General features: G+C 47.4%; 1 protein-coding gene across 7 annotated transcripts in view; it reads left to right on the top strand.

The window, feature by feature from the left end:
* Window positions 1-1,053: 1,053 nt before the first annotated feature.
* BANP (BTG3 associated nuclear protein) overlaps window positions 1,054-15,340 on the top strand; it is a 68,784-nt gene continuing 54,497 nt past the window's right edge. For 4 of the 7 annotated variants that reach the window (XM_024978177.2, XM_024978178.2, XM_024978181.2 and 1 more), the window contains exon 1: window positions 1,054-1,135. Coding sequence is in view for 1 of the 7 variants with exons in the window: in XM_059876665.1 (XP_059732648.1) it covers window positions 13,103-13,126 (24 nt within the window). In the remaining 6 variants the exon portion in view is untranslated. Of the gene's footprint in view, window positions 13,127-15,167; window positions 15,189-15,340 lie in introns of those variants that run through there. The other 3 variants (XM_059876665.1, NM_001075620.1, XM_059876664.1) reach the window with 3 other exon arrangements.

The raw sequence follows: 15,340 nt of genomic DNA on the forward strand, positions 1-15,340 counted from the left end.
AAGTTACTGATATTTCTCCCAGGAATCTTGATTCCAGCTTGTGCTTCACCCAGCCCAGCATTTTGCACGATGTACTCTGCATGTAAGTTAAATAAGCAGGGTAACAATATACAGGATTGACCACACTCCTTTCCCAATTTGGAGCCAGTCCCTTTGTTCCATGTCCTGTTCTAACTGTTGCTTCTTGATCTGCATATAGGTTTCTGAGGAGGCAGGTAAGGTGGTCTGGTATTTCCATCTCTTTAATAAGAATTTTCCACAGTTTGTTGTGATCCACACAGTCAAAAGTTTTAGCATAGACAATGAAGGAGAAGTCGATGTTCTTCTGGAATTCTCTTGCTTTTTGTATGATCCAACGAATGTTGGCAGTTTGATCTCTGGTTCCTCTCTGCCTTTTCTAAGGATACATAACAAACATCACAATACAGAACAAACATCAATTACACATAAAATATATATCACATATAATTAATATGTATTTTTCCAGGAGCGTGTCTTTGAATCTGTGACGACCCTTGGAACCCCTGTGCTCGCCTGCTACTCAGGGGAAGCCCGCTGCAGCAGTGGCCAGAGCTTGCACAACTCAACTACAAGTCCCAGCATTCCACGCGCTGGCACGCGTCGGGGGGGATGGGACCACAAGTACCAGCAGGCTTCGCGCAGACGCAGGAACCACGAGTCCCAGAATGCACTGCTCGAGGCTTGCGCAGGGCCCTCCGGGACATGTAGTCGTCTATGGCGCTAATTCCTATTCATTAGACCGCAAAGAAAATGCAAATTCCTCGAACGGTCCACCAACGCGACTTTTCAGGGGCCAGTGAGACGCCTGAACGCGTGACAGAAAAGTAAGAAGTTTGGAGGCCAATCTGTGGCGCGGATGCAGGACCCGTGCGCATGCCCGGCGGTCGTCGGCGCCAGCCCAGCGCGCGCTGGAGACTCCGAGCGGCAGTCCTCGCCCTCGCGCCCCGCCCCGTCTCCGGTTCCCCCTCCCGGTGAGCCTGCGCAGATGGTGCAGGGCGGAGGGCCGCGGGGAGGGACTCGCGGCGCCTGCGCAGAGCGGCGGCTTCTCTCGCGAGGACGGACGCCATTATCGCATCTCCCCGACAAACACCACGAGAATTCCGCAGCCCACACGGTAATTGCAGCTCCCGCAGCCGGTCGCGTCTCCACCTCCCCCTTCCCGCGGGGCGAGAGCGAGAGCGAGATCTCCCCTCCTCCCTCCTCCCTGCGCCCTCCTCCGGCCGCGGCGCCCGCGCCGCCGCCCCCGCCCCCCCGACAAGGCGACCGGCCCCAACGGCCCGCCGTCCTGTGCACCCCCGTCTTAGCCCTGTCAAGCCTCCTGCCCGCCGCGCTTCAGCGCACCCGCACTTGGCTCCGGCCCCCCATCCCCCGGCCCGCCGCCCCCGCCGTCGCAGTGCGCGGGGTCGGTCGCGGAGCGGGCCTCCCTTCCGGGACCAGGCCCGCAAGAGCAGCGTCCGGCCGCGGGCGGGCGGGGTGGGGTCGTGCTGCTGTTACTGCGGTGTAGCCGCTCCGGGTCGTGAGCCCACGGGCGGGCAGGCGGCTAGGCGGCTCCCCCCGAGAGGCCGGAGGCCGCGGACGCGGGGACAGCGGCTGCGGGCGGAAGTGCGGGAGGCGGCTGTTTTCGCTGGGCGGGCGGCGGGCCCGGGTGAGGGGCGGCCCCGGGGACCCCTGCCCGGTGCTCGGAATCTCCGAGCCGCCGGTAACGTTAACTCCGTGTGTTTAAAGCTCCTTTCCCGCTCTTTGGCGATTAAAATAAGCGTATTCTCCTGGGACGTCGGGTCCTGTCGCGGCTCCAATTTTGAGAAAGCGGATGCCGTGTGTGGGTCCAGTGCTGCGGCCGGTCCCGCCAGCGTTTCCAGCGCTTTTCATCGCGGCGGTCCGGTCAGGTGGACAGGGAGGTGGCTGCGGCCCACGGAGGGAAGGGGCTTCCCTGGGACACACGGCCAGGTTTGAACGCGATCTGTCCCAAGTCCATGTTCTGAAAAAATTGCACACGTTTGATACTTAAATAAAGTAATGCCACAAGTGTCAGTGGAAAACTAAAACAACAGCCCCCACCGCACCTCCCAGTTCCACTGCTCCAAGACTTTATCTTTTTGCTGTTTCTTGAGGAAGTTCTTCGTAGCTAAAAATAATAAGCTGGCACTTTCCTGGTTTTATACATTCCTGACTTGCTGTTAACAGATAGGATGACTGACTTTTTCATATCGCATCTCACCTCTATCCCCTGAATTCACTATGTTCAGTTAGTTCAGATTGTTTATAACTAAGCAGATACTACTTCACAGCCAGATAGTCTGTTTCCCCTGTTATACGGGTTTTTGCTTTTTTCTGTTGTTGGTGATGGCCTTTCTTTTTCTTTGCGCTGTCTATTCTTGTTGACTCTACCTTTTATTAATTTTTTTTTTTACTGTTCCCTGAGGCATGTGGGATCTTAGTTCTCTGGGGATTGAACCGGTACCCCCTGCAATGGAAGCATGGAGTCTCAACCACCGGACTGCTAGGGAAGTCCAACTTTACCTTGTTTTAGATTCTGAAGGATGGCACTAAACTCTCTTACCGTCCCCGTCCCCAGCCTTGTGGTGTTCTTTTTCTAATCTGGATTGTTTACTCCTTAGACCAGCAGCGGTGTCATCCTGACATTTTCTTTTATTATGCACCTGAGTTTGTTCAGGTCTCATGTTTTAATCTTGACTTCCTTTATTTCAATGAGCACCTACTGCCAAGTAGCCTTATTCCTTTTGGATAACTCTTCAGGATCCTCTTTGGTGTTAGGACATTTCTGGAATTCCCCCAAAATGTAGAGTCCTACTCTGACTGCTTTCTGACTCTGGGGACTTGTCCTTCAGCTCTGGAATTTGAAAGTCTCTTGTGTCACTTGAGAATGTCTTCTGCTCTGCTTTTGTGGTGGTTTAGTCGCTAAGTTGTGTCCGACTCTTGTGACCCCATGGACTGTAGCCTGCCAGGCTCCTCTGTCCATGGGACTCTCCAGGCAAGAATACTGGAGTGGATTGCTATTTCCTTCTCCAGCTCTGCTTTTACTCTTCTGTTTTAGGAGTTTCTGTTAGTTTGATGATGGACATCTTGGATTAATCCTCCGAATCTTCTGTCATTATCCTCTTCCTGTGTCATCTTATTCTTGTATCTGGGATAGAAACATTTATCCTCCAATCCTACTTTAAAATTTTTTATTTCCACAAAGTTTAATTTCTAAGGATTTATAATGTTCCTTTTTCATAATAACGTATTGTTTGATGAATGTATTATCTCCTTGACTGAAGATACTAGTAAGGATTTTTTTAGTTCCCTTTTGTTCTCTGATTTCTTGTGTCCTATTGTGTCACTGTTTTCCTCTTTTTAAAAAGGCTGGCTTTTTGCTTTGTGTGGCAAGTACTCTTCAAATACTGGTAATTGTTGTTGTCTAAGGCCAGAGGAAGCAGGCAGAGAACTTGTGAGTTTGGGGGGCTGATTTTTTTGGTCGCATCCGCATGGTGGCTTATGGAATTTTTGTTCCCCAATCAGGGATTGAACCTGGGCCCACAGCAGTGAAAGCATGGTGTCCTGACCTCTGGACCACCGGGGAATTCCCCTGTGGGACTACTTTTGAAAATGTGCAGGTTTCCTATTGAGTTTTGGGGAACTTTTTGTTGTGCTGGGACCTCAAATGCCAGAAGGCAGATTTTCTCTGGGCCTCTCAGCTTAAGGAAGATGCCTTTGATTGGGGGCTGCTCCACTTGGTCTAGGGAGGGCCCTTGTACAGCTCTTCGTACGGGACCTGACTTCCATGTGCAGGCACAACCCTTGCCCTCTCCTGGTCTGGAGTCCTGGCCTTTATAGGCTTGGAGGCCTCCTTTGTTGTATCCACTCCTGTGTGCTCCGATTACTGTTTCCTCTTCCCCCATTAATCTTTCTGGTCTGCCAGAAATTTGCAGAATCTCTTGCACATCTTATCTTCTTTCTTGTGGATTTATTATATGATACTAAAAGTCACTTTAATAGGATGAGCAGAGTTCACCTCTGAGGCCAGTTGCTCTGTGTGAGTAGGTATTCCAGCATCACTTCTCATCACCCTGCTCTCCTGCCTCCCCTTGGCTGGTAACGAATGCCCGGCGGCAGCGGGATGACTGGCCAAATCTTGGTCCCCGTGGGCTCCTCCTCTGCATTGCACTTGTGGGCGGATGGTGTTTGTTCCCACTGGATTTTCTCCTGGCTCCAGAGCCATGGAAGGGTGCCAGGCTTAGCTGGGGAATGCCAGCCATAGACGGTGTTAGAGCAAAGATTGTGGTTTTAGCCTCTGCAGGGGGCTTGTATCAGTGGGCCAGAGTTAAGGATTGCCTCTAGGCAAGCGGTGATTACTGTGCTTGGTGTAACCTTGATGCATTTTAGTTGATTGTCCTTGGAAAGCTATGAATAGTGAAATACACCAGTTGTGTTTGCCAGGGCCTTGCTAGTGGAGGCATTGCCATCACTGGGCATTTGTGAGAAACATGGACTCTCAAGCCCTTTCCAGATGTATGGAATCAATCTGCAGCTTTATAAACTTATCCTTTTGAAGGAACTTTAGATTTACAGAAAAGTCACAAGAATAGTTCAGGAGCTTCCCTGTGCCCTTTACCCACTTCCCTTAACATTGATACCTTACATTATTAGATATCCTCATGAAAATCAGAAACTTAACATTGTCACACAGTACTGTTAGCTCAAATGTGGACCTTGTGAACTTCATCAGTTTTCTACTAATGTCCTTTTTCTGTTTCAGGATCTAATCCAGGACCTCACTCTGCATTTAGTTGTCATGTCTCCTTTAGTCTCTTCCAATTTGGGATGTTTACACATCTCTCCCAAAATGTTTATAAATTACAAAGGAAGAATTATAACCTCACAGTGGAAAAACCTGGCATCTCCAGTAATAAGACATAATGATATCACGTTCCCTGATGATATGCATTGAGAAAAACGCATACATGAAGTCTGATCATGAGAAAACCCAAATTGAGGCACATGCGCCAGAATCTTGATTAGTGTGCCTCAGAAACGTTCCAGGTGTGGAAAGATAGCAAAAGATTCAGAATTTGCAAGTTAAAAGATTGTCAGGTATAGTACATGCACTTGCTGAAGAAATACTTCTATGCTAGATGGTCCACAAGGAGCTAAGAGAGAAAGACCCACCAGTCTTGTTTGCTGCTGCTGCTGCTAAGTCACTTCAGTCGTGTCTGACTCTGTGTGACCCCGTAGACGGCAGCCCACCAGGCTCCCCCGTCCCTGGGATTCTCCAGGCAAGAACACTGGAGTGGGTTGCCATTTCCTTCTCCAGTGCATGAAAGTGAAAAGTGAAAGTGAAGTTGCTCAGTCATGTCTGACTCTTAGCGACCCCATGGACTGCAGCCTACCAGGCTCCTCCATCCATGGGATTTTCCAGGCAAGAGTACTGGAGTGGGGTGCCATTGCCTTCTCCACCAGCCTTGTTTGGTGGGTGGTAAATGGTCTGCCTAGTGCAGGCTCTAGGTGAGTCTGTGTAAACAGCTCATTGATAACACCCTTATAGCTTACTAGCCTTAGTTTTTCTTTACGATCTCATCTACGCTATAAATTCTGAAGACTTTAGCTATACAGTTAAATACATGATATCATAATGCCAGACTGACTTTAAAATATCCTGTGACCTTACCACTTTTAACTATTTAAATCTGGAAAAAATAAGCATTTTCTCATTTTGAAGAAAGGAGTTCTGCGGGTAATGTGTGTTAAGGTTCTTATTGAGAATGTCTTAGAAAAATGTGTAAAAAGCCCTTCCTTTCCAAGAGGGGGATAAAGATCATTATTGTGTCCTCTGACTTCACATACTCCATGGTCAGAAGAACAAAAGCACATAGTGAATTGTTCACTGTAAGTGCCCTGAACTATTCTGAAATGTAGAGTTCGAAGGAATTTGACAGCATCTCTTAGGTCCTGTGGTTGCAAGTTGCTCTTAAAAAGTGACACATGCTTCTTATTCGGGGATAGAACCTGGAGCTCACTTAACAGCTCAGAAGACTAGACTCCTAGCATCAACCCTCCTTTCAGAGTACTTTTAAGAATTCTCAGCCCTTTGGTTTCTCACTTTTGTGTAGTTTGTGAAACCAGTTTAAAATGAGAGCTGTAGCTAATCATCTCTTCTTATGCCATCTGCCTTTCTGTCGGCTCTATCTGTGCCCGGCCTACCTCCTGGGAAGATGGGGCTGTCTTCAGATCTAAAGGGCATGCTCTTGACCCCGTCTCATCCCCTACCCTCCCCGCCCCAGCCAAGCATCCTTTCACCATAATAGTACGTCTTTCCGGGTATGTCTAAGGAGGCTGAGCTTGGGATGACCGCCCAGAGCCTGCCCCTGCTTGAAACCCGTGGATGCTTTTGAATTAAACTGTGATGGAAACCTTAACTTCCCAAGCAGATAGCACACCCGAAGCATTGTGGAAGTCACCTGAAATGATTCCATTTTTGAATTAAATTCTTTGTGTTTTTCACATCTACCCATTGTCAAGGACCGTCCGATTTGATTTTATGTTTTGGACCACCTGCCTTCATGGTGGGGTGAACAGTGAGATGGCCTTGTCTTTATAGTGACCCTCATACTGGGGTGGGGGGATGTCGTGATGGTGCTGACCGCTGCCCCAGACAGGTGACCCATAAGGTTGGATTGCTGACAATACATAGATGGTGGAAGAATGAAATCCATCAGCAAAGGCCAGAGAAGGTGAAGAGATGAGAACAGGTAGAGAGGTGAGGGGAGCGTCTGTGGAAGGTGACTATACTTCCCTTGTGCTGAGTCCTTCTGTGTTAGCGTTTAGAGTAGTTGAGTGCGGGGAATGCTCTGAAAGAGTGAGTGGGCAGGAAGAGCCCAGGTAGGAGGGGTGGGTGGGGGTGGAGTGGTGTCGAGAAGCTGGGGACTGCGCTGAGTGGCTTGGGGCAGAGCCCTGTACTGACAAACCTTTTGTAATAAAGATTTACATTGTGTGCTACAAAGAATGCCGCTTCTGGTCTCTAGTGATTTTTCCTTTCTCTTAATGATGGAAAGTCATCAAATAACTTGAAGCAGAATTACACCTTTCTAAAGTAGCAGTGGGTTTGGATAAACTGGCAGGGAAAACTTGGTGCTGGCATTTCCTTGTTGGTGTGAACTGTGTGTCCCTTGAGTGTGCTAAGAGCCCCAGGCACCTTGATCTTCCTGGATGGAGCGGGGACAACTCAGGCTGGGTGCCAGCTGTCACCACCAAGTACACCCTGTGGTAGCATTGGCAGGTGGGCTGCAGGATGGGACAGCCTGCTGCTACACTGTCCTGGGAGCGCTCGTGGCTGGAGCCAGGGTGGACCTCAGGATCAGGTGCTGTGGCACGCTGCCTTCTCTGCTGGGATCTTCTGCAAACACACCTCGTAATTCACGACCTCTCCAACTACCCCCTTCTCCCCACCCTGATTTTGACTGAATCTGTCCCAGGCTAGGTGTCCTGTTCACCAGCGAAGAGGCACGAACACAGTTTGTAGTTATGTGGCCTTCTGGTTTTGAAATGAAACACTTGATGGATTTTTTAAGGTTTGCAGGATTCAACTAACACATTTTTTTGTGGAAAAAAAAATGGCTTTAATATTTTTTACATTATTTTAAATTTGTGTGATTTAAGTTTATGTAATTCAGGTGTGTATAAAATGCAGTCCTACTGTGTTAGGAGAGAGGAGGTTGAAGGGGTGCAGGAGGATGAAAGCCAAGTATGCTGCCTGCGCTCCCTCCATGCCAAGCGTCAGTAAAACACTCCACTCCCCTGGCTTCACTGGTCCTCACGGCTTCTCCTGGGATCATTCAAGAGCTCAGGAAGCCTGCTTTTCCTCTTTGGGATTTCTGTAGATGTGCTGTAACCTGAAGCAGAAATTGCTCCTTCCAGCCAATAGTAGGTGAAGCAGGCAGAGTCAGTTCAGGCTGGAGCACCCTCAGGAAGCCACCATCATTTTTCTGCTTCTCAGTAAAAGTTCCTGTTTCTTTATTCCCCCGTCTCAGTCTCCAGGCAGTTTTAAGAGTCTAGAGGTGCCACTGCTGATGTTAAATGCTCTGCTCCAGAGAAGTCGACAGACTTTTTGTAAGGGACTGGATGAGTAAACAGTTCTGGCTTTGGGGTCCTTCCCAACCACTCAACTCTGCCTTTGCAGAAGCCAAAGTAGACGTGGCTATTTTCCAATAAAACTTTTTTACAAAAACTAACTGCTGGTGGGGCCTGCCTCTCAGACTGTGGTCTGTGACTCCAGACACTGTGCTAATGCAGGTGGAAGATGTCCAGGCGGGGAGTCAGTAACACTGAGCTGATGGTGAGGGGTGCTCCCACTGGGTCCCTCTCTGCACAGGCCACTCCTCCAGCAGCTGTGCCCGTCACCACTGACTTGAAGGGTCTGGAGGTTTTATTTTGGAAAAATCTACGCGGAGAGAAAAGTCAGAGGCAGCCCTGCTGAAGTATAATTGGTGTCAGATGAGAGCGCATCTTTCTGTACTTAGCACTGTTCTTTGAAACAAAAGCCTTAGCAACTCTTCATAGGAACTGGGTTTGGATTTTTTTCAGGCTTGAAAGTTGTAAGAATAGTACAAATGATTATGATGTAGTCTTCTCTTAGGGCTTCAGATGCTAGTATTTTACATTTGCCCTATCCTTTCTCTTCTCTGCAACTCTTCTGTGTTTGTGCGTGAGTGTTTTTCTTTTTTCCCAAAACAGTTTAAGCTATAATGTCCCGTTAACCTTAAACATTTAAGTGGCTGTTTCCTGCAAACAAGGGCATTCTCTTTTATAACCACAGTACAGTGTTCAAGGCTAACAGAGTCTTATCAAGAGAACATGCTGGTCATAGCTAACACCCTTTTCCAAAAACCCAAGAGCGACTACATATAGACATCACCAGATGGTCAGTACCGAAACCAGATTGATTATGTTCTTTGGAACCGAAGATGGAGAAGCTCTATATGGTCAGTAAAAACAAGACCTGGAGCTGACTGTGGCTCAGATCATGAGCTCCTTATTGGAAAATTCAGGCTTAAATTGAAGTAGGGAAAACCACTAGGCCATTCGGGTATGACCTGACTCAAATGCCTTGAGTTAGATATGACCTAACTCAAATACAGTGGAAGTGACAAATAGATTCAAGGGATTAGATCTGATAGAGTGCCTGAAGAACTATGGACAGAAGCATGTAGCATTGTACAGGAGGCAGATATGAAAACCACCCAAAGAAAAAGAAGTGCAACAAGGCAAAATGGTTGTCTGAGGAAGCCTTACAAATAGCCGAGGAAAGGAGAGAAGCGAAAGGCGGGGAGAAAGGGAAAGATACAGCCATCTGAATGCAGAGTTCCAGAGAATAGCAAGGAGAGAGAAGAAGTCCTTAAATGAACAATGCAAAGAAACACAGGAAAAACAGTAGGATGGAAAAGATTGGAGATCTCTTCAAGAAAATTAGAGATACCAGGGGAACATTTCATGCAAGGATGGGCACAGTAAGGACAGAAATGACAAGGACTTAACAGAAGCAGAAGAGATTAAGAAGAAGGGGTGAGAATACATAAGAACTATACAAAAAATGTCTCAATGACCTGGATAACCACAATGGAGGTTAGACATCCTGGAATGCGAAGTCAAGTGAGCCTTAGGAAGCATCACTATGAACAAAGCTAGTGGAGGTGATGAAATTCCAGCTGAGCTATTTCAAATCTTAAAAGATGATGCTGTTAAAGTGCTGCACTCAATATGTCAGCAAATTTGGGAAACTCATCAGTGGCCACAGGGCTGGAAAAGGTCAGTTTTCATTCCAATCCCAAAGAAGAGCAATGCCAAAGAATGCTCAAACTACTCTGCATTTGCACTCATTTCACATGCTAGCAAGATAATGCCCAAAATTCTTCAACACTATGTGAACTGAGAAATTCCAGATATACAGGCTGGGTTTATAAAAGGCAGAGGAGACAAATCAAATTGCCAACATTCATTGGATCATAGAGAAAGCAAGGGAATTTCAGAAAAACATCTACTTCTGTTTCATTGACTACATTAAAGCTTTAGACTGTGAAGATCACAACAAACTGTTGAGAATTCTTAAAGAGACAAGAGTACCAGACCACCTTACCTGTCTCTTGAAAAACCTGTATGCAGGTCAAGAAGCAATAGTTAGAACCAGACATGAAACAACAGACTGGTTCAAAATTGGGAAAGGAGTGCATCAAGGCTGTATATCGTTACCCTGCTTATGGAACTTATATGCAGAATACATCATGTGAGATGCTGGGCTGGATGAATCAACAAGCTGGAATCAAAATTGCCGGGAGAAATATCAATAACCTCAGATATGCAGATGATACCACTCTAATGGCAGAAAGTGAGGAACTAAAGAGCCTTTTGATGAGGGTGAAAGAAGAGGGTGAAAAGCTGGCTGAAAACTCAGCATTCAAAATACTAAGATCATGGCATCCGATCCCATCACTTCATGGCAAATAGAAGGGTAAAGAGTGGAAACAGTGACAGATTTTGTTTTCTTGAGCTCCAAAGTCACTCTGGATGGTGACTGCAGCCACGAAATTAAAAGACACCCCTTGGAAGAAAAACTATGATAAACCTAGACAGCGAATTAAAAAAACAAAAACATCACTTGGCCGACAAAGGTCTGTATAGTCAAAGCTATGGTTTTTCCGTAGTCAAAGCTATGGTTTTTCTGGTAGTCATGTACAGATGTGAGAGGTGGACCATAAAGAGGGCTGAGCTCCAAAGAATTGATGCTTTGAGTAGTGGTGCTGGAGCAGACTCATGAGAGTTTCTTGGAGTGCATGGAGATCAAGCCAGTCAGCCCTGAAGGAAATCAACTCTGAATGTTCTTTGGAAAGACTGATGCTGAAGCTGAAGAGTTGGGCACGACTTAGTGACTGAACAACAACAGTTTTCAAAATTAGGAATCTCATCGATGCAGCTGTGTTATCTAAGCAACAGATCTACTTCAGATTTTGCTTTTTACTGATTATCCCAGTAATGTCCACTCCTTTTTTTTGTTGTTGGCCGCACAGTGCAGCCCGTGGGATCTTAGTTCCCCCACTGGGGGTAGAACCTGTGCCCCTTGCCCTGGGAGTGCACAGCCTTAACTGGACCACCAGGGATGTCCCATTATGTCCTTTTTTTTTTTTTTTTTAAAGCAAAAGAGAAAGGGGCTCTTTTAATAACTTTGGATATATTTTCCCCAAGAATATTTGCCCTGGCCGATATGATCACAAATTAGGCACCATACTCCTTACAAACTGAAAATTTAATAGCATCAAAAGCGTGCATGTTTATTGTTGACAGAAATAACCTTGAATCATTTCCATCTGCTGTTCTGTTTGAGAGAGGGAGGGGAGGCTGTGAGTAGAGGTCAGAGACAGAATACCAGGCTGTTTCTAAGGTCTCCACAGACCACTGGTTGCACATGCAGATGTGGTGGGATTGTGAAGTGCTAGAGTTGCGTACCCAGAAAAATAACATTACCTTACTTGGTGGCATTTGCTAGGTTTATGAGAAGTTCTCTGAGGTCACTCTCTAGTATATATAGTCCTGTTGGCTTGGGTAAGGGTTATTTTGGGGGGCTGCTTCTGTTCAGTGGTGGACCCTTTTATTTATCAAAGTGTAGTTGACCCTTAAACAATGTGGGGTTGGGGAGCCAGCCTTCATGTAGTGGAAAATCGGAGTGTAGCTTGCAGTAGGCTGTCCATATCCATGCCTCTGCATCCTCGGATTCAACCAGCTGCAGCTCCTGCAGTGCCGTAGGGTTTACTGTTGAAAAAAGTCAAGAGGTTAGGGTGCTTAAGCCTACAGATCCCATATATTGATACAGTCCTGCATCTTTGGCTGATGTCATATTTTATGTTATCAGAGTAATACTTCACAGTGTAAGCTGTTTAGTAGCTACCAGGGAAGAATTAAAATTTTAGGGCATTAGGTATGTAGCAAGATATGTGTAGACCTCTGTAGTGTATTTACATTTATTGTTGGCAGTTAGTGAATCAAGTAAGAGTTGCTTTTAATTGCTTTTATGGTTTATTTTATAGCAGACATTATCTGAAATTCACTTTAACGTGTGTGTGGTTCTTAGGCTTTCTTTTTAGAGCTGTAATTCCTGAAGGCAGTAGCTGACAGAGTGTGGGCCCCAGAACCCTGGGGATGTCCTGGAGACCTTCCCAGCTGTGAGAGGAGTTTTCATAATGATTGTCAAGAGGTCATTTGCCTTTTTTTGCTGACATTTAGACCGAGTCCCCGAGCTGCAGGGATTCTTCACTGCTGTGCAATTCGGAAAAGCCATTCTCACCTAAGAATGTCCTTGATGAAGCAATAAAAATCATTCATTTTGTTAAATCTCAGCCCTGAGTAGAGCCGCTTTCAGTACTCTGTAACAAAACAGGATGTGTGTGGAGAGTGCTTCTGCCTTCGGAGTTGGAAAGTTGTTTGGAGGACAGGCCCTTCTGCAATTACTGGGTTGTTAGCTGAACCAGCCGCTCTTTTTCTTGGTCCACGGGAACAGACTAGTTGACATGTTACCAGTATTTCTTACTAAGTAGCCAGTTAGCCTGTGACTGCAAGGAAAGCAGCTAACCCTACTGCCAGTGGTAACATTTGCGCTTCCAACTGGAACTGGAATTTCAGAAAGCTTTGTCTGCCACTGTGAGCCTGCAGCTTCCTAATATGTCAAGACTTTTCTGATGAGATCATTGCTGATACTAAGGAATGTGATGCTTTAGATAATCTGTAATAAACAACATTTGGAAGATCTGCCTAACTCACTGAGCCAGTATTTTCCAGATGACCAAATCAGACCTGGGTCAGTGTCCATTTCAAGTGCAAGACAGATCAGTGGATTTTAAAGTAATAACGTAAAGAAAAGTTCACCAGTGAGGTTTTAGATTCCTCACCGCAGCTTGCCTTCAGGGAGAAATAAAGCCCTTGGCGAGTGTGCTGGGGTTGATTACAGAGCGCTTCTGCCGCTACCTGAACACGTGGCTCGGGTGCACCACCCCTCCCAGCTGCGCCTCTGGTGGGGCTGCCTCTTTCTCTGCAGCAACAGATGGGAGAACCTAGTTGTTTTCCAGTAAGTCTGACATCGAAGAAATTTGTAGAAATGCAAAACTGGGTCTCTCTTCTTGCTAAGGTTTTGCTTTCATTATTTTGGGAACTCTAGTAATTTTTGGTTAAAAAAAAAAGTTTTTTGTGTTAATATGTATTGTATCGATTTTTGTAATTTTTAGATGAATAAAGTGTTCACATATTTTCTGTTCTAATCTCCGAGATGGGGATGTTGTTAGACACACGTCCATGAGCACGGGCTCACCAGCTTTCAGAGGGGAGGGGCTGCTGAGAGCAGTGCGTCTCGACGGAGGACTGCGGTGCTGTGGGAGCAGCTTGAAGCCGGCCACTTCCCTTTCTTGCCTTAGTTTGTATGGGGAGGTTTATCCATTTTGGGAAGTGTGACTGGAAGTGGCCAGTTTAATCAAATGTGATAATTGTAGGGGGAAGGACCTGCTGTCTGAGGCTAGTTTGACCTTCCTCTAATTTCATCGCTAGACGGCCTGTTGTGAAGAACTAGTGTGGCCTGGGTGTTCCTATGAATCAGTGCTTCTTCCCGATGATCTAGTACCCGACTGGTCGTTTATGGTCACATTTTCTCTTTCTTCCCTATTTCTCCTTTGCATCTTCCCCCTGCCAAAGCTGAGTCTTCTTCACATGTTTCGGTTTAATAAGAGTTGATTTCTTTGCTTGCTTCATTCTGGTTTTTAATTAATTTTTATTACTACATCTGTATTCAGACAGGTCTGACTGAGTGGAATGGTCTTTATTCTCTTGGAGGGGCCCTGTTTCTGAGCTTGAGGTTTTAACTGGGCACCACCTGGCCACTTCCTGGAGGAGATGGAGGTTGCTGCTCCGGTCTTCAAGGGGTGTGCACTTGGCCTTGCTGCTCAGGTGGGCAGAACAGAGCTGGTGCCAAGGTGGGGCAGTGGCTGGGGGACTGGGACCTGGGGGTGGGCTCACTGTCGAGCCTGGGGCTGGCAGATCCCACGACTCCTCTCCAAGACTTGTCTTTGGGGTCTTCTGTCTCTTATACTCATCAGGGACACTCCTGTCCCTCTGAGGACTGTTATCCGAGTATTTGGCGTCTGTAAAGGGAGGTTGGACTGGCACGGCGACTCCAGGGCCCCGCCAACGGTGCCCCACTTCCACCTGTGACTTCAGGGCGTGTGGGCCGCGTCTCTTCATATGATCGCTCTGCAGGGAGCTGATTGCTGGGAAATGGTTCTGGTGGAGCAGGGCCAGGTCACCACCCAGGGGTCAAAGCAGCTGCCTTGCACGCCTCCCCGGACGTAGCCTCCTACGGACAGGGTCCGCAGGTGCTTGTTCAGGGGCCAGTGGGAGAAACAGCTCTGCACAGTGTCTGCCCTAAAAACCCCAGATGTTGTGACGTCCCTGTTGGGATGACTGTGTGATGTAGTTCTCGTGGTGACTGAGGAAACCCAGGGTGGACACAGCGGGCTCTGCCTGGCTGCTTTTTCTTGATGCCTTTTTGTCGCGTGACAAGTGCTGCTGGGCTGCAGGCTTTCCTTTTCTCACCTTTACTGCTGACGCTATCACGTGTTCAATTACAGCAGCTCTTCCTTTTTTCCCTGTTCCAGTGGCCTTGTGGTTTTATTTTATACAGGTGTCCAAAATATTTAAAAACTAGAAAAATCGAAACTAAATGTACTGTTCTGTTTCTGCTAATGAACAACTGCTCCTGTCTGTCGTTGACAGTCCGCGAGCAGCTTGTATTTCTACTCTGAAACCTAACATGTTGTTCGTGTGCAATTCACAGTTATAAGCTAAACAGGTCTGTGACCTAGTTACACTTCAGTCATTGAAATGAGAGCCTAGTGCCGAGAACTCTGCAGACCTTACTGTGTGGTTTGTCAGCAGACGTGCCACCCTCCAGAGTTTTGTGCTGGGTGGGCAGCGGGGTGTCTCCCCAGGGCTCCCCCCCAGCCCCACTGCACTGACGTACATGGCGTGCCAGGCCCCATGCGGGGCACTGAGTGGGATGGTGAGGTTCCCGCCCAGGGGAGCTTGTCTTCCAGCAGGGGAGACAGATGCCAAACCAGACGGATGTTTCGCCTGTGTCGCAGGTTAGATGGAAGGGCCTTGTGATGAAGCAGGAACGGGCAGCCGGGAGATGGGTGCTGCTGGTGGGTGTGATGGGTGGGGTGTGACTGGGCGGAAGCGCAAGTGGACGGTGAAGGGTGAGAACTGGGCTGGTGTGTGCCCACCCGGCCGGGGT

The sequence above is a fragment of the Bos taurus genome, chromosome 18 (assembly GCF_002263795.3).
Source record: "Bos taurus isolate L1 Dominette 01449 registration number 42190680 breed Hereford chromosome 18, ARS-UCD2.0, whole genome shotgun sequence".
NCBI lineage: Eukaryota > Metazoa > Chordata > Mammalia > Artiodactyla > Bovidae > Bos > Bos taurus.